General features: G+C 37.6%; 14 protein-coding genes across 14 annotated transcripts; 10 read left to right on the top strand and 4 right to left on the bottom strand.

The window, feature by feature from the left end:
• Window positions 1–208: 208 nt before the first annotated feature.
• On the bottom strand, window positions 209–925 carry C9374_009829 (uncharacterized protein; the record flags this gene model as incomplete). Its single annotated transcript, XM_044700059.1, has 1 exon — window positions 209–925. One exon carries the CDS (start codon window positions 923–925, stop codon window positions 209–211), a length of 717 nt encoding a protein of 238 aa, XP_044555146.1.
• Window positions 926–1,258: 333 nt separating this feature from the next.
• C9374_009828 (uncharacterized protein) lies at window positions 1,259–2,020 on the top strand (the record flags this gene model as incomplete). The annotated part of the gene is made up of 1 exon (XM_044700058.1): window positions 1,259–2,020. One exon carries the CDS (start codon window positions 1,259–1,261, stop codon window positions 2,018–2,020), a length of 762 nt encoding a protein of 253 aa, XP_044555145.1.
• A 711-nt stretch (window positions 2,021–2,731) lies between these two features.
• C9374_009827 (uncharacterized protein) lies at window positions 2,732–6,253 on the top strand (the record flags this gene model as incomplete). The annotated part of the gene is made up of 1 exon (XM_044700057.1): window positions 2,732–6,253. One exon carries the CDS (start codon window positions 2,732–2,734, stop codon window positions 6,251–6,253), a length of 3,522 nt encoding a protein of 1,173 aa, XP_044555144.1.
• A 153-nt stretch (window positions 6,254–6,406) lies between these two features.
• Window positions 6,407–8,506, top strand: C9374_009826 (uncharacterized protein; the record flags this gene model as incomplete). Its single annotated transcript, XM_044700056.1, has 1 exon — window positions 6,407–8,506. The coding sequence occupies one exon, from the start codon at window positions 6,407–6,409 to the stop codon at window positions 8,504–8,506; it is 2,100 nt and encodes a 699-aa protein (XP_044555143.1).
• Window positions 8,507–9,128: 622 nt separating this feature from the next.
• C9374_009825 (uncharacterized protein) lies at window positions 9,129–12,467 on the top strand (the record flags this gene model as incomplete). Its single annotated transcript, XM_044700055.1, has 1 exon — window positions 9,129–12,467. One exon carries the CDS (start codon window positions 9,129–9,131, stop codon window positions 12,465–12,467), a length of 3,339 nt encoding a protein of 1,112 aa, XP_044555142.1.
• A 306-nt stretch (window positions 12,468–12,773) lies between these two features.
• On the top strand, window positions 12,774–13,505 carry C9374_009824 (uncharacterized protein; the record flags this gene model as incomplete). Its single annotated transcript, XM_044700054.1, has 1 exon — window positions 12,774–13,505. One exon carries the CDS (start codon window positions 12,774–12,776, stop codon window positions 13,503–13,505), a length of 732 nt encoding a protein of 243 aa, XP_044555141.1.
• A 619-nt stretch (window positions 13,506–14,124) lies between these two features.
• On the top strand, window positions 14,125–17,314 carry C9374_009823 (uncharacterized protein; the record flags this gene model as incomplete). Its single annotated transcript, XM_044700053.1, has 2 exons — window positions 14,125–15,932; window positions 15,997–17,314. 2 exons carry the CDS (start codon window positions 14,125–14,127, stop codon window positions 17,312–17,314), a joined length of 3,126 nt encoding a protein of 1,041 aa, XP_044555140.1.
• Window positions 17,315–17,648: 334 nt separating this feature from the next.
• Window positions 17,649–18,452, top strand: C9374_009822 (uncharacterized protein; the record flags this gene model as incomplete). Its single annotated transcript, XM_044700052.1, has 1 exon — window positions 17,649–18,452. One exon carries the CDS (start codon window positions 17,649–17,651, stop codon window positions 18,450–18,452), a length of 804 nt encoding a protein of 267 aa, XP_044555139.1.
• Window positions 18,453–18,749: 297 nt separating this feature from the next.
• Window positions 18,750–19,325, top strand: C9374_009821 (uncharacterized protein; the record flags this gene model as incomplete). Its single annotated transcript, XM_044700051.1, has 1 exon — window positions 18,750–19,325. The coding sequence occupies one exon, from the start codon at window positions 18,750–18,752 to the stop codon at window positions 19,323–19,325; it is 576 nt and encodes a 191-aa protein (XP_044555138.1).
• A 427-nt stretch (window positions 19,326–19,752) lies between these two features.
• On the bottom strand, window positions 19,753–20,445 carry C9374_009820 (uncharacterized protein; the record flags this gene model as incomplete). The annotated part of the gene is made up of 1 exon (XM_044700050.1): window positions 19,753–20,445. The coding sequence occupies one exon, from the start codon at window positions 20,443–20,445 to the stop codon at window positions 19,753–19,755; it is 693 nt and encodes a 230-aa protein (XP_044555137.1).
• A 605-nt stretch (window positions 20,446–21,050) lies between these two features.
• C9374_009819 (uncharacterized protein) lies at window positions 21,051–21,569 on the top strand (the record flags this gene model as incomplete). Its single annotated transcript, XM_044700048.1, has 1 exon — window positions 21,051–21,569. The coding sequence occupies one exon, from the start codon at window positions 21,051–21,053 to the stop codon at window positions 21,567–21,569; it is 519 nt and encodes a 172-aa protein (XP_044555136.1).
• Window positions 21,570–21,714: 145 nt separating this feature from the next.
• On the bottom strand, window positions 21,715–22,509 carry C9374_009818 (uncharacterized protein; the record flags this gene model as incomplete). Its single annotated transcript, XM_044700047.1, has 1 exon — window positions 21,715–22,509. The coding sequence occupies one exon, from the start codon at window positions 22,507–22,509 to the stop codon at window positions 21,715–21,717; it is 795 nt and encodes a 264-aa protein (XP_044555135.1).
• Window positions 22,510–22,806: 297 nt separating this feature from the next.
• On the top strand, window positions 22,807–23,906 carry C9374_009817 (uncharacterized protein; the record flags this gene model as incomplete). Its single annotated transcript, XM_044700046.1, has 2 exons — window positions 22,807–23,472; window positions 23,613–23,906. The coding sequence occupies 2 exons, from the start codon at window positions 22,807–22,809 to the stop codon at window positions 23,904–23,906; spliced, it is 960 nt and encodes a 319-aa protein (XP_044555134.1).
• Window positions 23,907–24,008: 102 nt separating this feature from the next.
• On the bottom strand, window positions 24,009–24,845 carry C9374_009816 (uncharacterized protein; the record flags this gene model as incomplete). The annotated part of the gene is made up of 1 exon (XM_044700045.1): window positions 24,009–24,845. One exon carries the CDS (start codon window positions 24,843–24,845, stop codon window positions 24,009–24,011), a length of 837 nt encoding a protein of 278 aa, XP_044555133.1.
• Between the last annotated feature and the right edge of the window lie 198 nt (window positions 24,846–25,043).

Here is a 25,043-nt window from a genome sequence, read left to right as displayed (position 1 = left end):
GCAATTAGTTGTTGAGACATTTTTTTAACAAGCGCAGTACGATAATGTGCGATTGTTGGTCGAATCAACCAAACCTGAATAATTATTATAAAAATTTAGTGCACTCGCAAAATTTACTTTTGTCAAGTAGGGTGACAAGATTGTCTCTAAAGTGTGATCACATTTTCACAGTTCAACAATTTCAGTAGCATCAGGACCACCACAAAAATTATTGGCTCTTCACATATTCAATCGCTCTTAAAATTAGAGAATCTGATTCCCATTCATTTTGACTGCATTGTCTTCTCAAATATTCCAAATACAACATGACTTTTTTCAGTTCAGATGCGTTTAAAGCATTTTCTAAAGATTGTTTCAGTGATGATGAACACTTTGTTGTTTGATTTTCAATGAAGGTTGCCTTCGAAAATAAATCTTCAGCAGGGTCCACCTGTGAGAAGCGATAAGCATTGCAATCTTTTGCTTGTTTTTGCAAAGTTTCCAACACTCCAGTAGCGCCTTTGCAAATAATTAACAAATCGGAATCGTCTTTTACACGAAACAATAAACGATGTGATTTGTTTTGTTCATTGGATGGACTCTTTGTAACATTTGGTGATCCTGCTGGGTCTTGATATTTAACAATCTCAATAATTTGTTCGTTAGGAATTCTTCTCTCAAAGTCTTGATCATCAAAAATGTAAAGAGCCTCATTCGTGATGATGAGGTATCTCAAATTTGATAACCGTTCCGAATCCAGAAGGCTTATACGTGCGGAATGGAGGATTTTATCGGCACCAAAAGCATAAATACTCTTGGCAGGAATTTTCGATTCAATCAATGATTCGTCAGTAGCGTGATCGGATGAGAGAATATAATCTCTTCGTTGTTGTTGAGATGTCGTTTCCTCTTCAAAGGATTTCATAGACACAGATGGGTTGCTCATCTTTGTTCGTCGGGTTGGAGAGTTCGGTTTTGAGTGGTGAGTGTGGTACAATAATGATGGCAATGAAAACGATGGAGGGTTCAAGTGATGAAATCAGCTTGTTGTTGTGATCAAGATGAAAGTCGTGGTGAGAGAGTTGAAAATCAAAAGCTGAGCAGATATTTTTTTGTGTTTTTCGTTGGGGAGCCAAAGATTACAACGGACGGAAGCGTCGTATACAAACCCATTTTGTTAATAGTCCAAATAATGATCATTGCAGTTTTTTAAATGTAAATGAGAGGATTGTGTTTATTCGGCTTGATGCAATTATTACGTTAAAGAAAAAGTATCGCCATGCACTCCACATTCTCTGTTCCAGTCCACCACATTCCAACAACCTCAGATCAAGAAAAAAACAAGGATAAGTTCGAAGAAATCCTCAACCACCTCTGGTTCAAAGGTAAAAAACCAGAGTGGCTTCCCAATAACTTTTATCCTCGAGCTGATTTATTTCAACAGAGGGATGATCTCATTCAACAGGCAGAACACTTGTTCTTTCATTATGATACGAACCGAACGTTTGCCATCTCCAAACAAGAATTCAAAATGGCTTTCCAACAATTCGGTTTGGAACCTACAAAAGCCAAGAATTTGAGTCGTATTGTTCATTCCAGTGAGAATGGCTTGATTTCATTGGAGGAATTTATCAACGCCTACATTTATGTGAACGGAGGAGGAGAGATTTGGGACGTGCAGGAGCCCTCTCAATCCTCTTCGAATGTAGGCCGAGTCACAGCAAGTAACATTTCAGAAATTACTCATGAACATGCCTCGCATCATAACCAGAAGGGTTCTGAAATTACATCAAATCTGTCCCTGCCTCCAAGTGATAACCCATTTAGTCATCATCACCAACAACATCAATTGCAAAATGAAGTGCTTAAGGAACACTTAATTCCCAAAGACTCTGAAAACAATATGGAACAACAATATCCTTATCCACAATACTCGTTTGTTGCAGATCAGCAAGATCAACAACAACCGTCACGAATGTTTAGCAGTGGTCACCCTCAATTAAATCCTCAACTCTCAGAGAAGGATCCAAACGCCAAATAACCAAGCCATACTTTTTAATATTACATGAAGGAAATAGTATAATATATTAAAAGCAAATACTTAATATTCGTTTCAATCAACTTTCATAGGGAATGAGAGGTGTCTGAGCATCAGAGAAACACCTGGTCTGAAAGAAAAATCACACTGGTCCATTCGTTATAAGATGACACGAATCTAACGCTCTCCGAATTAAGTGAATTGCCATTTTGGACAACTTGTTCAAATATTTCAATTTTCTTTAACAAACCATACTCTTCTTTTACCTGAGACTCGATACCATTAAATATCACTCTTGCTCCTCCTCTCTCGTTTTACAAATTCTATTATAAAAAACGTTGAACTGTATCGAGCAACAATTAACCTCTCCCTCTCACGTAGAACATAATGATGAATAAACGAAACCCTGGAACATATCCTTCAACATTTGGTAAAAAGCCCTTACAAGACAAACCACCAACACCTCACTTTACCGATTTTGTAGATGACTTGATGGCAGATCCACCCTTGTGTGCTTCTGATCTTCCCCTAAATAAACATATCAATCAAGGTATGAAGAATATCCAAATTGATAAAACCAGAGAGGAAGATTTCCAATGAAACATTGCACCCTAGAGAGATCGATCTTGTAAATATAATTAAACAATGTAAATAAACACAGCTCAAAGGTTCCGCTCCCGCCAATCAAAGTTCAGAATTTGCAGAAAAAAATTAATGCTTTCATCTTCCGTTGCCATTCCCTCAGGGGAAGCTGAACTTCAATTGAGAGGTTCAGGTGCTCATCTCAGTGCTCGGAAGCACAAGCCATCCAATGTACAAACATCACAACCCTTAAGAAGTAATCAACAAATCTCAACAACAACCCACACGGAGGAAAATTCAAAGGAATACCTTCAATCCAAGCTTGAATCATTCCAATTCGGAAAATCATCAGGCAACACCCAGTCATCAAATGCAACGTCATTGGTTGATACTTCCCCGATCAAGACCGTGGTTAAGCAACGAAGAGGATCCGTATCAGCAGTAACACCTCCAACAATTTTTGACATTCCATCTATTCAAATAGATACAGCAAAATCTCCTCGAATTGAAGAGACAGTGCTAGTGTTTGGGGAGTCTTCAGGTCCACCAACATCAAAATCAATAATCTCAAATCAAATGAGTTCAATAAGTCTTCCAACCACTGCTCCAGCTTTGCCAGGCTCTGACAATACAGATCAAGCTGACAGCAAACGCGTGTCGTCGAGGCATCACAACGCACAACAAATCAACCAAAAAAATGCTCATTCCAATTCTTCGACAAATTTACTCTCGGCACAATCATCAACAAAAAGAAGGGAGTCTGTGTTCAATGAACAGAAAGAAAGAGTTCAAGCTTCTCAAAAATATGAATATGTAGTACCCACACTCCTCCCACATAATCCACAAACAATCAATGACTTGTACATTAAAACATTACACGAGAAAAATTATCGGAGTAGTACTGCTGGATCAAATGAATCAAAATCACACAGTCAAAAAAGAGGAAAATCTCGACCGCATACTGCAACTGGAACATTTTCTCGAAGAGGAGGTATAAAAGATGAAGATGATGATGAAAATGTATTGAACTCATCAAGAATTCACATCACATCAGCAGACTTAATTGTAGATACAGGAATGCCATCAAATTCTAAAACGAAAAAGAGAGAGAATGTACCTGATAGTACAACTTTATTGGGAATTCCAGGAATTATTGCTCCTCCAAAAGGAGATGCAGGAATTCCATACAACTGTTACAAGAATGCTCCAAAATCAAATGCAGAACATTTAATATTGAGGCACTCTAGTGAGCTCTTGGCAGCGGACACTCTATCTGGCCAAATCACCAGTGATTACTATGAAAAATTAGAACAAGATCTATGGAAGTTTGAACATGTTTCACGAGGAAAGAATCGAAATGTCATGATTACTCACGGCAACACAGTCAAATTATTTAATAGAGGAGAACCAGTTGAAGAATTCTACAACAAGTACCTGCTTTATCAGAAGGACCTCATAGAAAAACATGAAGATTTTGAGTCCATGCAACAAACAATGAAGCGAATACGTCTTAGAATGAAACCATCTGGATCCTCTCCAGTGAAAGCAAAAGGTCAACATTCTGAAACTAAATCAGAGAAGAAAGTTCTATTTATTAAGCGTCAATCAGATGAAAATGTTAATAAGGAGCCCTTACTTTGTAATAATTTATGGGAACGAAAGAAAAAGAAGAGACTTAAGCCAATTTCACAGTTCGTTCAAGAACAAGTCGGACACCACCAAAATATTCTTACAAGCGAACAACAAACCAATGCAGGTGGAACATTTATTACAGAGGTCAATACTGCCACTCACAATAGTGCAACTCAAAATAATACGAACAGTGCAAGTGGTATCACAAACAATAGTCCTTCAACACCGTTACGAACCAATTCATCACAATGTCTTCATCTAAACATCAACTCACCTGCAGGAAAGACTTCGTCGTTTAGAGGAAGTTTTTTTTCAAATCAATCAAATTCTCAGCAAAACGTACCACTTAGTGCAAGAAGCGTCACATCTAGTATTGGTACAAACGGGACTGGTACGGGCTATGATTTATTTATTACTGACGAGCAAGCTGATTATGCAGAACGTAATAAGAAAGCCAAAGTTGGTCTCATTGAAACCATTAAACGAGCGAGTGGTTGTCAAGAAAAAACCAAAGGTACTTATATTACGGGGGTTAATCATTCTGCACAAAGTGGAATTGGAGGCATTGTAGCAAGATTTCCAGCTGAGGAGTTAGGAGTAAGCGATGAAAGATTGAAACGCATCAAAGCAAAAGAAATGCCTCTCGACAACACAGGATCATATCACACAATTATTGATGTGGAAGAGGCAGACTTTGATTATGCTCCAGAGGACCTAGAAAAGGTATTTCCTCCCATCAAAATTGCAACATTTTCCACAAATACCACAGCCCCAAATCCAGGTCTTGCTAGTGGCAATTCATCATCAAATTCCAGTACATCTTCTTTACACGCTCTTGTTAACAACCCTTCCAATGCAAATATCACAAATACCAGTGCACATTCTGCAAGTTTCAGAGATAATTCATATACATCATACTCAAATCCATATGGGTCTAATATTGATTATATTATTGAAAATATTAGAGCAAAAATTCAGTACAAAAATATTTCGAATATTAATGTGGATGAGCTTAACACTGAAACGTTACGAAATCAAATTGTGGATGAACAACATGAACAAATGTTAGATGAGAAACTTCAACAATATGATACCGATTTTAAAGTAATTATTGGAGATGTTCATAAAATCACTCAACAAGTGGCTCCTAATTTTGAAACTGCCAACTCTGAAAACTCTCCCTATTCATCATCATACTCTATTAAGAAACAAGTGGTGGAAATTAATGGAGAAACCTTCTACAAGACAAAAGATTTGAGTCCACGAAAAAGCGACTCTTCATCCAATCTCAACGTAAAGAAAAAGAGGGAATTGAAGAAACCAAAAATTCGAAATGTTCCTAGTGGAACCTGGAGGAATTCGTTCATTTCATGCCAGACCAAACAACAATACGAACTTTTAGTCAAGCTTGATGATCGCTCAGAGAATAGAAACGTGGTAGCTGAATCTAATGAGCATTTATCACGAGTGAGTAAGAAGGTTATGCATGGCGCTGAGCGAATGGCTCTCTATGGTGTAACTGGAAATAAGAAATTTCACTCTAATGACTCACTGTGGGACAAAGCAAAGAAGAGGCTGGACATTCAAACTACCAAATTTTATCAATCTGTACTTTTCTACAAGAGGTTACTCGTCTTTTTAGAAGTTATACAAGCACCTTCACAATCAAATCGATTATTACTAAGTTTTTTGAATAGAATCCGTACCAAGCTCATCAATAATCCTACATGCAAACAAAGTAAGGAGAATTTTTTCTTTTCCATCATGAATCAAGTGGTGGAAGAGGCTCGAACCATGAGCGTCAATAACATGACTCTTGAAAAATCTGAAGTAGAAGAAACACCTTTAGATTTATTCTTTTCCAATCGTGAAACCATTAAGGTCATTCAATTCTTTAATGCTGAATATGGAATTACTCATGACGATCTTTTCAATTATTTGAATCGACTATTTATCAAACAGAACAAACTTTTACTTGAATTGAAGGTAAAAATGAAACAAAAAGAAGAACAAGAAAAGTAAAATGCGAAGCATGCAATTCTATCACCCATATTACGACTTGGTAGTTTTCAAATTGGATGAATGGAAGATACGCACTCCATGTGCGCAAGTAAGGATCACGAAATCAATTGCAAAGTCAAAAAAAAACTCCTCCACGCAAAAATTACCTTCCGTATGTCGGCAGACAAGTCCTACACGAATAACCACTCTCATGCTTTCATTCCACAACAAGAACCCACTCTATCTACCGCATTAATGTTGGCAGATTTGGATGATTTTCTGCCCATTACACGACAAGAATGTATTAAACCTTTCCTTCTGAATAACAACACTCATACCAACAACAACAACAACAACACGAAAAAGTTGGGAATATCGGAGCTGCAACCTAATCCAATTTCAGATTCCCGAACCACGTCTTCCATGAACAACAATGAAGGAGGAGTTGCTTTGGTAGGAGTTGTTGGTACATCATCATCCAAATCAACCAACAACAACGCCCGAAGGACCAACCGATTGAAATTTCAACAAGCCAACAACAACAACACCCTATCGGAAACATCAGAACCAAAGAAAATAGCTAAAATCGAACTTGCCGATTGTTTGGCATGTTCAGGATGTGTTACTACAGCCGAAAGTGTCCTCGTGAATCAGCAAAGTGTCGAACAATTTTTGAATACGTTACGGGAAATGAATTTATTTTCTCCCTATTTTTTACATCATGAAAGCAATAATGGAGGAGCTGTGAACAACCCATCATCAAGTCATTTGAAAATCCACAGCAATGGCACTGATATTGGATTTGCGGAAATGGATTCCACAACAGAGCTCAAAGATGCTTTATTGGATGACATTCTCTCATCGTCGTCATCCTTCTTGAAGCAACGAAACAAAACCAACAACACTGCCAAAAAACAAACGATGTTTTTTGTGACCATTTCACAACAAAGTGCAGCTTCATTGGCATCCTATTACCAATGTGAATCAGTGCGAGATTGTCTCAATAGACTTTCATACCTTTTCAAAACTAAGCTTGGTGCTATTGCTGTTTTTGAGAGCGCTTCTTTGGCAAGAATGGCCTCTCATTTGGAAATTTGTGAAGATTTTGTGAGGCGTTACAGAGAGGGAAATTCCAAGATACCACTATTTGCGAGTTCATGTCCTGGTTGGATTTGTTATGCAGAGAAGACTCATCCTGAAATTTTGCCATACATTTCAACTGTGAAATCTCCTCAACAAATTATGGGAACATTTGTCAAGAAGTTTATTAAGCACCACATTTCTGCAAAGTATCATATTGATGATTTTAACATTTATCACACAACAGTCATGCCATGTTTTGATAAGAAACTTGAGGCAAGTCGGCCAGATTTTACCAATGATCCTTTCGACAAGGTCGACATGGTATTGACGAGTAGTGAAATTACTGAGCTTTTAAAAAAACAATTTCAAATTGATACTCCACAAGATTTTCACTCCCTTACCCATTTTGACTTGAATGACCTTACATTGGATAATGTGTTTGACGTTTTACAAAATTCACAAAGTAATAACATGTTAAACGAGACTAATTTTATGGAGAATACTAATGACATGTTAGATCTATCCCTACTCGAATGGCTGAGCGATGGAAGTGATGCTACGGGTTCAGGAGGATATTGTGAAATTGTATTTAAATATGCGGCAAAAAAACTGTTCAATATTGACATTAGAAACACGACACTCCAATTCGAAAGTAAGAGAAATAGTGACTATCGAGAAGTGGTTCTCTATGACCCAAACACGACAGATCAAAAAGTTCTCTTAAAATTTGTCATTGCTAATGGATTTAGAAATATTCAAAATTTGGTGAGAAGAATGAAACAAAGTACAGAGTTATCGGATGCATTCCACTTTGTAGAAGTTATGGCATGTCCAATTGGTTGTCTCAATGGAGGTGGACAGGTCAAAGCAAAAACACCTCAATTGTTGTCTGCACAATCATCTATGAACGATGAAACAGAAGCTCAACCCAAACATCAAGATTTGTCACTCACTACAACTCTCACACCCAAACAGCATTTGTCTCAAACAGAGAGACTTTATCGAGAGTATTTATCTCATTTGAAGAATTTGTCTCAAAACGACCCACAATCTAAAATGTATTTATCATGGTTGTATAACACCTGGATTCAAGGAGCTGTTGGCTCACCTCAAGCTCAGAAATATCTCCATACCACGTATCATGCAGTGGAAAAGATGGGTATGATCTCAGCCAGTGCTTTGAAATGGTAATAATTGTTGTAGCTCAAGATCCATGCGAGGCCTTCCTTATAAGCATGCAGCAAAGTTAGAATTTTTTGGTTACTCGTTGTTGGGTTTCAATTCTTGTGTCACCATTAGGAGGAGACTACTGAAATGCTCAAAGCCTTCGAGAATCCTAGCTCACAACTTGAAACATCAGCAACCTGAAACACAAATTGTTGACTTCATCCTGTTCGCACACGCTGCTTTTCATGACTCTGAGAAACCAAACAGAATGCTATCACACCCTTCATGAAAAGAAAATCCTCATCCATAAAAAGAATTAAAATTTTAGCATCACCTCTAAATAGTTTGTGAGTCCCAATTAAAATTTTGGGCCTTACTGCGGATGTCTCTCTGGAGCTTGAGACAAATTGTTGTGTGCATCTCTTAGTGGCTCTTGTAAAGGAATCGTGATACGAAATTAATTAATACTTCAAAAACAAGTTAATCATCAGATTACGAGTGTTGCTTGGCGTGTGTGTTGTATGATCATTGATTCCGTTCAACGAAGCATCCTCTAGAGTTGGTTATTTGAACTAGCATTTGATATTACAATTTTACATTGATCATTCAATACAGTATTACACAAGAATTAAATTTTGAGTCAATAATGGCCTCCTTTTACGGTTCATCAACAAACAGTACACCACTTGGTAACAACAACGTTATCCGAAAGGATGACTCACTTCAATGGTCCATCAATTCCTTCACTCTCTCCACACTTTTGAGTCAAATGAATGTGACGTGTGGGAACCCAAACGCCACTAACACTTCTTCAACCACCCAAACACCCACTCCCTATCATCAACCTTCAAGTTCTATTTTCAATAGTTACATCAACAAACATTCCTCTCACTCCGTTTCTCTTTCTTCGTTTACAAGTGTGATGGACGCAGATGCCTTTGCGTTTTCATTCCACACCACTCATCATTTGCACAACAACAATAATACGCTTCAAAAATCACCCATAGCACACTCCTCCAACCATCATCAACAACAACAACATCACCGAAGTAGTAGCAGTGGATCTCTCCTCCTGCCCGAAATTAAATATCCCACTCCGCTCTCACAATTATCACTTTCCTTTACCATTCTATTAATTGTCATTCAAGATATTCAAAATGATGAAGATGACAATGCTCGAGATTCACAAACATCTTCCAATCAATATAATACACACATCAAATTGTTAGAGATGATTACTGAAAGGCAGAAATCATTACGGCAGCTCGGCGTTCTGCCTGTGGTTGTGTTTTCTGATAAATCAAGTGAAGAAGAGTTTGTCAGCAAATTGAAATCATCCTCGAGTCACTTGTTGAGAATCATAGATGAACAGTATGAATTGACCAAGCAATTAATGGAACTTGTGTGGGAAGAGCAAAATCTCATCTCGAATTCAAATCTTCATCAACTACAACAACTGAATCAATTTCTACATCCACAGCAGGCAGCTCAGAATTCATACCGATCAACAACAAGCCCTCGAAAAGGTCATCAATCATTTTCCAAATCACAAATATCATCATTGGAATCACCAAACAAAACAGCAAACAGCATGAATTTGTGCTCCAATAGTCACACGAATATCGGAAAACATTCAAAATTATTACCTAAAATGTTTCTCATACGTGAGAACAAACTTGTTTTCCATTGGGATGAAAGTACCATCATGGAACAAGATAATGTTATGGGAAGTGTACTCTCAACCATTGTGTTAAAATTGCCACAGTGTACCATGTCGACAGAAGATATTGTTGCAGATGAAAATGCATGTTCGACAGGTATGAACGGTCATCACCTTAATTCCAGATCGTCGAGTGCGAGTTCAGAAAAGATGAGTCCTTCGACGTCCTCTTCTTCACATATTGTTGTACCTACTGGAATGTCACTTCAAGATGCATTTGGGGTATTGACCGGAAGATGCAGTGCTCGTTCGTATTCCAATGGATCGGCAAGTGGAGGTCATCTCAGCGGTGATGGAGGTGAGAATAATCTTCTTCGAGCCATTGTTGGAAGTGGTGACAAGGGAAATGTATTCACTGATATGGATGATCGTCATCATCACGAGGATGTTGAGCCATTTCATGAAGAGGATTCATTTGTTGCCACAGTGACACAAACAGAAAATGCTTCCGAGACCATGACCAATCCTGTCACAACTTCACACTTTGCAATGTTCAACCAAAGTGATCTGCCACATCCATCACAAGAGAAATCTCCCAACAAACATCAAGAATCTTCCTTAACCTGTTCTGAAGGAACAAATTTCCTTACCTCGCCTCAATCTAACACGATTCAATCGCCATCTCACATCAACACTGACATGAAATCCCATTCCAATTCTTCCATAGTGTCGTCGTCTTTAACTCATGGCACTCCCTTACTTGGAAATTCAACAACCACAGACAAGTCCTCTCAACTTCACAACTTGTCAACAAGCACCCTTTCAGTTGTTATTGTGGATTCAAATTCTTCTTCTTCAACGCTCATTTCTGGAACTCAAACCAGTGACATGACATCCTCGCAACAACACTGCATTCCAAACACGAGCTCTCTTTCTCTCAACACAGATCATACTGCCACTTCTCCTACTGGTACTACTCCCACCGTGACCTCTGCTGAACATTTAATGCAACGAAAACGATTTTCACTTTTCAGAAAATTAAGGGAAAAGTTTGAAATTGAAAAAATTGCATTGGAGCAGCAGAGACTTGAACGTGAAATGCAAATTCAAAAGAGTGAGAAAAAGAAACAAGAACGAAACAAAGAGAGAACAAGCAGCAATAGTGTTACCTCAAAAAGATCCATCTTTGCCCTTTGTTTTGGCTTCACCAAAGAAAATATTGATGAAGAAACCTCTCCACTTTCACGTCCAACTCAACACGATGAGAAATCATTAGGAAATGTCGATTCCTACGATCAATCCATTTCTGAAATGTTTCAAATTATGCATGATGACATGAAACGACAATATTTCAAGTTGTACAGTTTGAAACAGTTCAATGCAGAGAATTTGCTCTTCTACGAGGATGTCAAATTGTTCTACAAGAAGATTGTCTCAGAGTTGAAACGACCATACATGATTCCAACAACAAATGTGTCCATGTCCACACCTCATGACACTCCTCCAAATACAGCAACTAGTGGACAATCTTCGCCTACAATGACCTCACTACTGTATGGCTCCACTTCAACAGCTCCATCTTCAAACAAGTCCAAGCTTTCAAGTATTGGATTCTCTTCAAAATCCAAACAACAACCATCCACTCATTCCTCTCCATCTCATCATTCCAAATCACTTTCAAGTACTTCCATTATTGAAACCTCTTCAAAATCTCGTTCCCATCGACGTGATGCATCACCTCCTTCTTTGGAAACATCTCTCCATAGTTCCACTAACCCATTACAAACATTCACCCTTCCCAAAAACTCTGAACTCGTTCAAGACCTCTATGAGAAGATATTTCGAATGGCCGAATACATTTCTCTCAAATATTTACTCGATCCCGAGAGTGTCTATTGCCTTAATACCAGTAACAAATTAGTCGAACAAGTGAAACAGAACATGCAATTATCATGTTGGGATTTCATTGATCAAGCCGATCACTTGTTTGATGAGGTCGTCAGTGAATTGGTGAAGAGTGTATTACCCGACATGTTCTTTCGTTTTGTTGTTTCATCTGAATATTGGGAAATGCAACAAGCTTTGGAAATGTCCTCTCTGAATGATCCATCATCATCAACAGCAACAACATATGGCATGGGAGCACAGGCCCATTCTCCATTGAGAACGAATGGAGGCCACTTGTCCAAATTGAACATCAGTGGTTTGAATATCAATAATAATAATCTTAGTGAAGAGTTCAATAACAATTTAGCAGCCAATTGCTACTACTCTCCACGAGGAAGAATATCTCCGAGGCCAAGTATTTCAGGCTACTTTCAGTGAATTGGCTGAAGCACCAGCAACTGAATATCTCCGAGGCCAAGTATTTCAGCAACTCTCTCGAGATCATCATCTGCAATAAACAATTCTTGAAGAAAATACTTTTTTATTTATTGGAAGGTCGTAACGGTTTTGAGCGCCTTCCCAAAAAACCGTTACATCTGTAAATTTTAAATTTTTCAATTATTTAAAAAAATTCATCATTCAACATTCGGAACGCCTTCTTCTGCTGTTTCCGTTCAATACAACAACAAAAACGCCGATCCTCCACATCTCTCAAACACACATACTGACCCTTCCCGTTTCATCATGAGCACATTCCTCCCACCAAATACCATTCAACGAATTTCGAAAGAAATTATGGACTTGCAAAAGAACAAGATTGATGGCATTGAAATTCTCACGTACGATCCTGTTCGAAATGTTGACTTGTTGAGCGATCTCAGTGAGATTTATGCTTGTATCGATGGTCCACAAGGCACTCCTTTCGAATCTGGTAAATTTGTCGTCAAATTGGTCATGGATCAAGAATTTCCAAGTAAACCTCCAAAAGGTTACTTTGTCACCAAAATCTTCCATCCCAATGTTTCTCCAAGAGAAGGTGAGATTTGCGTGAATACATTAAAGCGAGATTGGAAGAGTACTTTGGGATTTAAGCACGTTCTCATGGTTATTCGATGTCTCATGATTGAACCAAATCCAGATAGTGCTTTGAACGCAGAAGCTGGACGTTTAATTCAAGATAACTATGAAGCATTTGCGAATAAGGCTAAAATGTTCACTGATATTTATGCCAAACAACAAGGTTTATCTTCGCCATCTGCTGAAAGCAGCAATGTTGATACTCAATCTCTGAATAAGACCTCTGCATTCACTCCAACCACCCCTAGTGACGAGAATTCTGATGTCAAGGAAAATCTCTGTAACAACAACACACCACAATCACAGTCAGTTCAAAAGAAACCACTGCTCCTCAAAAAACCAACATCCTCAACATCTTCGACCACCACTGCAAAACCAACAAGCCTAAAGAGACTCTAAATGGTGATTCAGCAATGTTGTGTAAATGTCGCAATCAACGGTCATGAAAGAGCTACGCTTGAGTGCATCGTAGTCTGATCTTACGAGAATGTACTGCCTTTTGTCACAGTGAAAAGATCAGAACCTTGTGGATATTACGACATTTTGTGTAAAAGTGTCATTGTCCAAGCTCTTTGACCTTGGTTTTGGGCCTCACTAACGACAATAAATCTCACGTAAGTCTTTTCAGTAATAACAAGCTATGAGTTCACCTTCTCTAAATAACAGAGACAGGAGTTTGTGAGAATACGGCAACTGGATCGACTTTCAAGGCGTTTTAAATAAGACCATGATTTCCAATCGAAATGACTCATTTCAAACTCCTTGTCATCTGTTTACACATCAACAATTATCAGGACCAGATTGCAATTTTTTTGTTGACTTGGTTTTGGATGTACTTGCCTTTCCAAAACCAGTGTTGACATATCAAAACCATTGACTTTTTTTCTAACACTCAAAATCCTCTACAGGAACTACTTTGCTGATAAAAAGTGTCAGCACCCTTCGAAGTTTGACACAGACGTGCGCTCGATCGATTGATCATTTCCCTCGTCCGTCCAACACAAAACTTGCGCAAAAAATGTCTCAAGTGGTTATTGAGCCAATGAGCGATGCACATTCAACACCAACAACCAAACCTAATACCCACCCAATGGATCTCACAACTGTGCAGAGTAGTAGTAGTGACAAGCAAGGATCAACAACAACTTCTGATCATCAGCGATCATCTTCCACTACGACAACAACACCACCGCAACAAGAAGAAACAATTCTTCAAGTCATTCTTCTCGGTGATAGAAATCACAACATCAAACCAGCAATTTTAAGCACGCAGCTCTTGCCTCAAGAGACTTCAATGATGACAATTTCTGAAAATGGAAATAATACTTCTTCTTGCAGTAATGACTGTATAGAATCCAATGGTGTTGGTGAACAACAACAGCAATTGCGATCAAAAACCGATTCACCAAATTCAACACGACACTATCATCATCATAGAGGATCCTTTCAAGTGTTGGGATCAGCAGGAGAACCAAATCGAGCAAATTCCAGCACGTCACTGGACTCAAATTGTTCATCAGCTTCATCAACCACAGATAGTGTGGAAGCGTTTTCACCACCCAGCAATGGTTTACCACAAGTGGGATCACCAAAATCGCTTCCAACCATGATGACTCAGCAACACAATAATCCATACAATTCAAGCAAATTCATTTCAACGTTGACCATGAATTTCAACCCTAATGCACCTTCGGGAAATGCTGTCTTGCTTCTTTCACAAAAACAAAATCTTTTTGATTCCGTCATTTCTAAAAAGAGTACGAGCTTACCCGAATTTTCGTCACACTTGCACAGTGACAATAGCTCAACGGGAACGGACTATGACGAATTGAGCGGAAGTGAACTCAGTGGTTATAATGACTTGTATATTGTTCGAAATGTGAATACTGTAAATATTGAAGATTTAATTCAATGCAAGGAGGGAAATGCCAACATGTTGGACTCGGATCTTGTCTTTTTAGAACATTTGAAAAAAGTAAGAACCAGATATCAATCGCTATCGGACCGTCTCATTGAATCTGAGAATTTTTACGGTGGAAGTGATGAGATGGGTGGATCACTCTCCAATTCTCCTCAACTCTTGACACCACAAATGGTTCGTACACCTCCAACAATGAATGCACAAGATGAAGCATCTTCTCAGCAAGCAACAGCTCAAACTTTCACATTTTCGTCACTTGAAGCATTCACACAATCTTTCAATGCAACATGTATTGAATATTGTCAAGAAGAATTGAAATTTCTGTATTCCATCATGTCACCATCATTGGAAAGCGTCAAGAATGAAACAACGACTGCAAATCACTCACCTTCTTCGACTATCCCATCCAACTCAACACCTCTTCAATCCCTTCCAATTTACATTTCTTGGAATTCATTGAATATCGATGAACTCAAATGTAGCTGTAACGTTTTGAAAAAGATTTCTGTTCTTCAACACGACTTTACCCTCACTGAAAAGATGTTCATTGCACAAAATTTGGCACTTCCAGATTGTTTCAATTACATGTTATTCGATAACCCAACGAGATCTCTCATTGAGCAAAATAAGGCAATTGGTAGATACAAGATGAATTATAGTATTGACAGTGATGCAAGTTCACCAGAAACATCGCCATCAACGAATGAAAAGAAAAAGAAACGTTTTAATTGGTTTGGAGGATCAAAGAAGAAACAACAACAACAACTTTCGAATGCTGTCGGACGTGGAGGTGGAAATCCAATCACAGACAAGTCCATGTATTTACAGGTCTATATTGTCTTGTTGGAAGTTGCAGATTCTCGTCTCATTCAAATTCCATCAGGTTTTGAACATAATGTATTTAGGTAAGTGTCAGAGCTGTCATTGTGTTCCAATTTCTAAAATTGATTCTATTGATTTCATACACAGATCTGCCATTGCCATTGGTAATTGGTTATTAGAATGGAATGAATATTCTCTCATTGTTCCTTCTCGAAAGTCTCCTCATGGCACTCGTCTCAATCACAACTATCATTACATTCCTCTTCGTAAAATTGAAGGTGAAAATGTAGAAAAGGCACTCATCAAACTCTCCAATTTATGTTGCTTATGGAATGGCAATTTTGTGTACGATTTAAAGAATTGTAATCATCAACATTTTGTGAGGGATGTTTTGGAATTGTTGGAATCTGAAAATTTGTTTTCACCATTACCTGTCACTGCCACTCAAGCATCATTTGTACCTCCATTGCCACCAGTGGGAATTACCAATCCAACTGGAAATTTGGCATCTTCGAGCCCCATTCATATAGGAAATTCACATCGTGATCATGGCAACACTCCTGAAATTCCAATAAGACTTTTCGGAACGAGTGTTGAAATGTTTTTGCATCGAATCCAACGAGATGGTTATTCCTCAATTGCCTTTTATACCAACGAAGAAGTGAAAGAAGTATTATATGGAAAGAAGAAAAAGACAACATCCTCGTCGACTCCAACCAAAACGAATAACCATGGCATGGGATCATCTCCTACAAAATCTACGATGGCTGGAATTGTTGCCTCTCCTCCTCAATCAGCGACCTCAACACGTGCATCTATTATTTCCACAGCTACTACTTTTTCGAATACTACTGTCACTTCGACTTCTTCTTCGCCTGGAGTCATGACTGCAGGTTCTTCGATGGTGTGTGACATGCCTCCATCTCCACAACTTTCATACATCAATAAGAATGGTACAAATGCAACAATTTTCAATTGGAATGAAAAAGATTTTATTACATTTAAAGAACATCGAGATGTGGATAATTTATATTTTCAAATTAAGAGTGCTTTTGGTCAAGGTAATGATTACTTTAACAGCTTTGAAGGTCAATGGGATCGTTGGTTGTTACAATTATTTGACCGAAGTTTCTGGGTTCGTGTCACACAATCTAAAAAACCAGTGGATAGAAATAGCAAAGATTATCCACTGACCAAACAAAATGCAAGATTGACTCTCCATAAAGAGTCATTAGAACAGCTTAGTCAATCTAAGCATGTTGTCACACAAAAAGGAAACGTACTCGTTCATTGTAAGGAAGAAATTAATTGCCCATTTAACCCAGAAGCTTTGAGTACCATTGAGATTGATATGATGAGCAAACTGGCAGATAGTTCATCCTTGGGCGATTATGAACCTTCGGTGCCCTATCGACGAAATTGGATTTCCACGTTCAATTTAACAACAAATAATCAACAACAATAAAAACTTGTACAATTTTTGACATGTGAACACAGATCCATGAGTATTTCCATTGGGGATAGATTTGGAAACTCAAGTTATATGTGCGAAATCCAATTCAAAAAAACTTGTGGTGAACTTGGCCAGTTCTACCGGCTTTCCAATGTGTCCATAAATCCTGTAACATCATAACTCAATGAAACAAGGTTTGTACGAAAAAAAAAGGCGGTGTTTTAGCTGAAATTCATTCAATAACTCCGTAATTTCTGCATTTCCAACTCGTTTCCAACTCAAACTCACACAACCAAATGCATTTCAGCATTTCACTAAAATTTCACCAAGGAAAAAACTCAACTTCATGAATTCATCTACTACAGGACTGACCACCTTTGCCTTTGCCGGAATGATTGGAAAAGAACAAATTATTGCCATTCGTAATTTGATTCGCAAGGATCCCTTACGTTTCATCTTGATTGTTATTCTCGTTATTTCCATTGCTTCGTTTTTTATCATCTTGAACTCATTCTTGGCAGATCAATTCGAATTGAATCATGTCCATGTTCAAACCTGTCACGTGTTGAATGGAAATTTGAATGCACATGTTTGTACCGATTACGATTGCAACGTTGTTACCAACAAAAAGATTCAGTTCCACGCTCCCTTATCCATCCAAACTCAATACTATCCCTCAAGTACAATTTTCACACCAGTCTTCTCTCGTGAGTTGCAAGATCAAGTCTATTCCAAATCAGGAGATTGGATTGAAAAACCATTGAATGAAGCATGTACGAGTGGTGTCAGTACATGTTATGCTCCGTCATGGCAGGTTCAATTGATGCATGAAACCATTCCTTCTCAATTGTTGTCTGGTTTTATAACCACTAATCTCGAAAAAGCACAACAAGTGTTGAATCAACCTTTACTTCATGTCAAATACTTTTGTTTTTTGAATTATTTCAATGATTTGACATGGTTTCCTAGCTCGACGAGTTATATTCCAACCTTGACGTTTGCATTGTTGATGACAAGTGTTGGCATGGGACTCTTTAGTGTGGTGGCATTGAGAATTTTGAGATGTTATCGAAGATGTACAGAACAGAGAAACGAGAAGAAGGTGGAAGAAGGAGAGCATGCAAGCTTGGTTGTGAAAATTAATGAATGATAATTTGGTAGCAATAATAATAAAAGGAGCTCATTCAATGTGGAACATTCAACAATTAAAAAATAGAAAAACGGATGGATGATTTGTAAAATATTGTAATAGGTATCAATACAAAGGAAAAGAGTGTTACTTCAAACCCGTATTCGAAGATCATTTTCCAATATGAGGAAGGTTCCACCTCGCGATATTTAATGTTCTCATCGTTCAATTTATTATTATTATTATAAACAAAATTTAATGAATACTTACTAAAGGCTGATGATGATTACTGAATTTTTGCACAATAACAACAACACCATGAATCATCCTTGTGTTCAAATAATATTGATGGATTTTTCTTCTCACCATGATGATTCCGTCCGATTTGAAAACCCAAATTCTTCTCACTTTACGATTTGCAGTTTGGAGAATTTGCTTAAAATTAAATTTCAACGACAACAATCGGGAAAGAAGAAATGGTTAAAGAACATTGAATTAGAACATAGATCCTTCATTCCAATCGAGTTCATGAACGACAAAGTATTTATCTTGGATCATTTGAAAAAGTGTCGGGATCAAAATTTTCTTTATTTACCCAGAGTATCATTGGAATTACAAAAAGACAAAGAGGTTCTATGGGAAGCAATTCAGCGGTGTGGCTTAGAATTGCATTATGCTCCTTCCGAATTACGAAATGAGAAATTATTCGTGCTCACGGCTATTAAGCAAGCTTACGAAACCATCATGTTGGCCTCTCAAGAATTACAGAACGATCGAGAGTTTGTGTTGGAAGCAGTTCAACATAATGGAAAATCACTCCGTTATGTGAAGGACCAATTTAAGGGTGATCGTGAAATTGTACTTGCTGCTGTGAAACATGACGCCTTTATTTAAATCAACAATTTGAACAAAACAAACAAATCGAACAAAGTGCTGATCTTGCAAGCAAACACTCAAAGAGTGAAAGCCAGGGGAAAGGACCCAACGCACACAAGGTGGGGAAGACCCAACACACAAGGTGCTCAAAAACTAATTCCATGAGTAGTAAGGAATCGAAGAAGAATATTTCTGGCTCCATTGATATCTCTGTCAAAAATTGAGCCACATGATGGACAACGAAACACTTCCGATGATCCAACTGTATAAACATGTCCACAACATGAGCAAGTTTTGGATGTGTACGCTTCGTTGACAATATAAATGTGTGTCCACGGATGCTCTCTAGCTTTGTGAAGCAATCTTTGTGTCTATCATTACCTACCAACAACATGGATCCATCACATAGTAGTAAACCAACCGCCAGTAAGAGTACTGATCAAGGTCACCATAGCAATAGACCTATAGCTAGCTCTAGTTCTGAAGGGATCATGAACTTGTCAATCGTTCCAGCCTTCTTCTTTTCAAAATTAGTGTTGAAAGCAGTCAACAATTCAATAGCGGCAGCATCTCTTACGTCATAAGGAGTATTCACAACCCACTGATTTTCTGTCTGATAATTATCGTTGTTCACCACAAACGTTCTGAAATTCTTCTTATTTTTCTTGACATCTTTGAAGTTGTGTGTAAATTCTAAACACCTGTTGTAGATCCAACGAGCAGTTCCCATCCACTGATTCAATGTTGTCCTTTCTTGTTCATTGGGGTAGAGTCGGATTTTCAATGATTTGTCTGCTTGAAATTTTTGGGCCACCTTTTGATTCTTTTTTGCTTTCTTGAGCTGAGGTGGCTTTTTAGAGTTATCAAAAGCCACATTCTCTGTTATAGAGTGATGGACATTGAGTGGAACATCAAACACTGGCTTTGATTCAATCACACTGAATTGAGAAAAGTTGAACCATCCGTCAGTGCATCCCTTGTTGTTGTACTGATTAAACTCATGAAAGGAATCTCTAGCACATGCCCAAAGCTTATCCGATACTTGTTGTGAGTACTCATCCCAGAATGGAATGATGCTGTGTGCAAGAGATGGATTAGTAGGAGGATGAGTAGGTTCATCCTCTCTACTTCTCTTCATTCGTTGAGATTAAGGTTGTTGTTGAGTTTTTTTTTTGATAACCTCAACAAGAGTTGAAACTCTATCAGTATTGAATGACTCATTGAATTGAAACTCTATCAATTTGAATAACTTGATTCATTCTTTTCGTCCGAACTGATCATGGAAAAGTGAACGCCTTGACAATTCCTTATCCACCTCCAAAACAACACTTTTGATTCAAAGAATGAATAAATGGTTCGTCAGGAACTGACAGTTGATGATAAAAATGACTTGTTGTGTTTGTAATAAATTCTCTTTTATTTTAGTGCTGAGTAATTTAAAACCGATTAAAAAAACAAAACCTCCAAAACAAACAAGGTTATTAATAAACCCTTGCGTCATCAGGACTGTGTTTTACTGATGGTTTTTGAAAGAAATTGCTGTAATTGTTCTTTTGGCTTCAACGGCAACATACTTGAATTTGCATCCGATGACTTGAGAAATGACAAGGAAATTGCATTGTTGGCGATCGAACAAGACCACGAGCTTATTGCTATGTATCTGAAGAACTGCAGGATGACAAAGAAGTTACTTTGTGTGCAGTGTCAAGGGAAGGTTATTTCATACATCATGCGTCTGCACGAATGAAAGCTGACAGAGAGGTTGTATTGACTGCTATCAAACATAGCGGTTTTGCTTTTGCCTTTGTTTCAGACGAGCTTAGAGGAGATCTAGAAATTGTATGGACAGCTATCCAAAGTTACAACGGTGCTATTGAATATGCCTCACCAGAGTTATTAAGAGACAAAGAAGTCATACGGAATGCCATTATCGAGTTTGGACATTTCCCACTTCTCCGATATGCAGTTCCAGAATTACGCTCAGACAAATCATTTGTAATGGAAATGGTCAAGCTAAATGGTATTCAAATCTGTGGTGTTCGTGAGCATTTGAACGACAAGGAAATATTGTTGGAGGCTGTGAAAAACAATGGCTTTGCTCTTTATTATGCAGAAGATGCTTTGAAGAACGATCCAGAATTAGTTATGGAAGCTCTTAAATGTAATGGTTTTGCTCTACAGTATAGCGACGCATTATTTCAAGCAAGAATGGAACATGGTTATTTTGGAGCATTTTTTAGGAAACCTAATTATAATAACTGAACGCAGTTGCTAATACATGAATATCCATTCTGATTCCACAAATCGAATGGTAATAGTTTGGTTGATCGATTTTGCTGAAAGTTTATAAACAAACTGCTTTTCTTAAAGGTAATTTGGAGTTTTGATGAATTCTAAAGAATCATGTTCAATCCCTACTACTTCGAGGAGCAGTATTGTTCTCATTGGTGACAGTGGAGTCGCCGTCCTTATTAAAGTTCAGTTGTGCATCACTGACCTTGTGGCATTCAGTGTCTTGCTTCTTCACCAAATACATTTCATATTCAATTAATTTCCAAACAAAGTCATCAATTTCATCCTTAAAGACTTGTGCTCGTTGAAGTTCCTTTTCAGCATCTTCCCACATTCTACATCTTCTGAAGAGATCAGTTAAAATCATTTCTTCTGTTCCGTTTTGTTGGACAAAAGGTACTGATAATGAACGACACTTTTCAAACCAATAAATTGCCTTCTTTCTACATTTCACAGCATTGTCCAAATGTTTCTCTTCATTGAACTTGTCATGGATGACTCCATCGTCACAGACCCAAGCAGCACGAAGAGATGCCCATCCACTTGCTGCATAATTTCTAAATCCCTTATCTTGCAAAATGGCATAACACAAGAAAGTATTAGCCAAAGGAGACAATGAACTATTATGTAATTGTTCGACATAATCTTCGGATTCAATAATTTCTTTCACCTTCTCCAATGATACTCCTTCATGACCTTCTTCATTCTCAGGTAAGACACTAATATCATAGGAAACGTATCCACAATGAGCACATCGTTGTAACCAACAATTCATGGTATCTCGTTTCATGGGAGGAGGACGTAAATCAAGATCGGAACCTCCCATCGTATTGGTAGAGATTAAAACATCTTGTTTTGATTTTTTAGAGCAAACCGCACAAGTAACTTGTTCCGAAGTAATATTGGTCATGATGAATGAGGGTGTGTAATGATGAGGCAACAAAGGCTGTAATATTTTTTTTTAAGATGATCTTTTTGTTAATCTCGAGTTCTCTTTTCTGATTCTATTGGAATGAATTTGATCCTTTGGATTGACTCAATGATTCTGACCTTGATCTTCTGAAATTAACATCCCACAAACTGAGACTACGATCTTAGTGAAACTACTAAACAGGCCTTGAATTGTCAAAAGGTCCTAATTTGAATTTCAAAAAAAAATTGTCTTTTCAAGAAAATCATACAGTCGTCATCATCATTAAAAAATTCAATGTCTCCGAATGTTGTGTTAGAAGAAGTGGTCCGTGATGATGATGATCATCATCATGAGGAAATTTCTCATCCTTCCCGAACAAGACATTCTCATCAGCATCATCCGATGATCCCTTCCTCCCATCATCATCAAACCACCATCCCATCGGATCATGAGGCTCCTTCTTCCTTCACGTTGGCACTTATAAAATCTCATCCGAGAAAATTAATGCTTTATTGGTTGAGTTGTGTTGTAAAATTTACGTTTGCAATCATTGTGTTTGCAGTGGCCATTAATACATTTGTGGCTTTAGGAGATGTGGATGAATTGGAAAAATATGATAAAACAATGACAAGTAAATTGACGGCATTTATGGTGGGAGTTTCATTGTTACATTTGTTTACGGGAACGGTGATGGTGGTAGGATCGGTGTGTGGAATTGTGGCAAGTCTGTATCCGGGTAGTAAGCCAAGTAATGTCGTGAGCGACAGTATGGGTGTGTCCATTCATGGCTCCGGAGCTGCAGTTGGAGATTTTGGACAAAGTTTGGGAAGTGCTGTCGATCAGGCGAATAGAAACATGTGGAATCCAATTTTTATTTCTAGAGCTTTGAAAACTGCAAATATACGTTATTATTGTAGTATTATTTGGTTGGTGTGTTCAGTGTTGACAATATTATTTCAGGTATGTGTTGATGAGAAGAGTTGGCAAATCATGAATGGTGACGAAATACTTTTTTACACACATAATATGATATTGAATATTCCCAATTGGTGAAATATGTGTTACATCTTGAATTTTGGAATTTCATTCGACTTTTTCAGGTTGGACGAATGATTTTAGCAGGTGTAGGCGTGAGTGTCATGCATTTAATGATTGAGAGATTCAAGTCCATGCCAGAATTAGATGTACAGACAGATGTAATTATTTTAATTTTAACATCGGTGGTTGCACTAGCTGCATGCTCTCCATTTATCGTATTGAGTTTTATTGCCACTAGAAGAATTCGCAACTATAAAAAGGAACTGGAAAAACAACAGGAATTGATTAAAGACTCCGTCATGGATGACATGGATTCCACAGACCTCGAGTTGAATCGATCCAACACATCTGTATAGGCCAAATAGACGATTTTACAATGATTGAAAATGAATATTTTAACTTATTGGTATGTAACTCACACTTTTTGCAACCATAACACCAATAATGATTATTACAATTTATCTCACTACATGTCTAAAAGTTACATTCAATCTTACTCCTTGAACATTTTTTCTTTTTGGAAGTGCATGTTGATAATTACGTTGTGTCTGATAATTCATGACAACCATTGAACCATTTTCAAGAGCCTTAGTGATAATTGGGCTCTTTTTTCGTTTCTTCCCATCCTTATTAGATGATTCATTCTCACCTTCTTCATTGTCACGTTTGTCAGGAATTGGTCTAAATTGAAAGTCTCGTACTTCTCCCAATGAAATAGACACAATGGATGAATGTTGAGCCAAGTCTTTTTCTTGATCAGAATGCCACATGATGGAATCTTGACCACTGTCATATCTATTAATTAAGGCGAATGTGAATTGTTCACCTGTGAATTTTTCAACCTTTTCCTTAAGAGCAATTAATTCTTCAGGCCACTCACTATGTGTTGGTCTTCTATGGCGCTGTGAATAATTACCTTTTAGTTTTGAGACATAGTTTGTTTCTCCAAATGCTGAAATTTTTCTAGGTGATAATATTTTCTTTCCAAAAATGTTATACTCATCTCGTTCCCATGTACACACTTGCATGAGTTTGTCAAACAATTGTTTTGACTCTGTTTTGGAGAGAAAATTTGGAACATATTTTACTTGAGATCCATTAGTATCAATGTCATTGATGAGATAGGTAAAATTTTTTGTTGAATCAGTTTGTGAGGAGGAAGTTGCTGATGTGGATGATGTATTTGTGACATTGGTATTAACAGGCTTAATTGGAGTAGTATTTTCAACTTTTTTCTTCTTGGATTCCGATTTAATGATATCAAGAATGGTTGTTTGTTCTTTAGTTCTCTTCATTTTGGATTAACTGAGGTAGTATACTTTAATTTTTTTGTTTCTTGCTTTGACTATTAATATCTTTTGGAAAATTTCATCTATTTATTCAACAGTAACGTGTGAAGTTGGTGATGTTCTAGCCACTACTCGAACTTCAACAATTTTCATTCCGTGACATAAATCAAGATGATGAATTCAAATTCGGTTCTTCAGCACAGA

Source organism: Naegleria lovaniensis (genome assembly GCF_003324165.1).
Source record: "Naegleria lovaniensis strain ATCC 30569 chromosome Unknown tig003, whole genome shotgun sequence".
Classification (NCBI taxonomy): domain Eukaryota; phylum Heterolobosea; class Eutetramitea; order Acrasida; family Naegleriidae; genus Naegleria; species Naegleria lovaniensis.
This window is presented reverse-complemented; position numbering and strand designations above follow the sequence as displayed.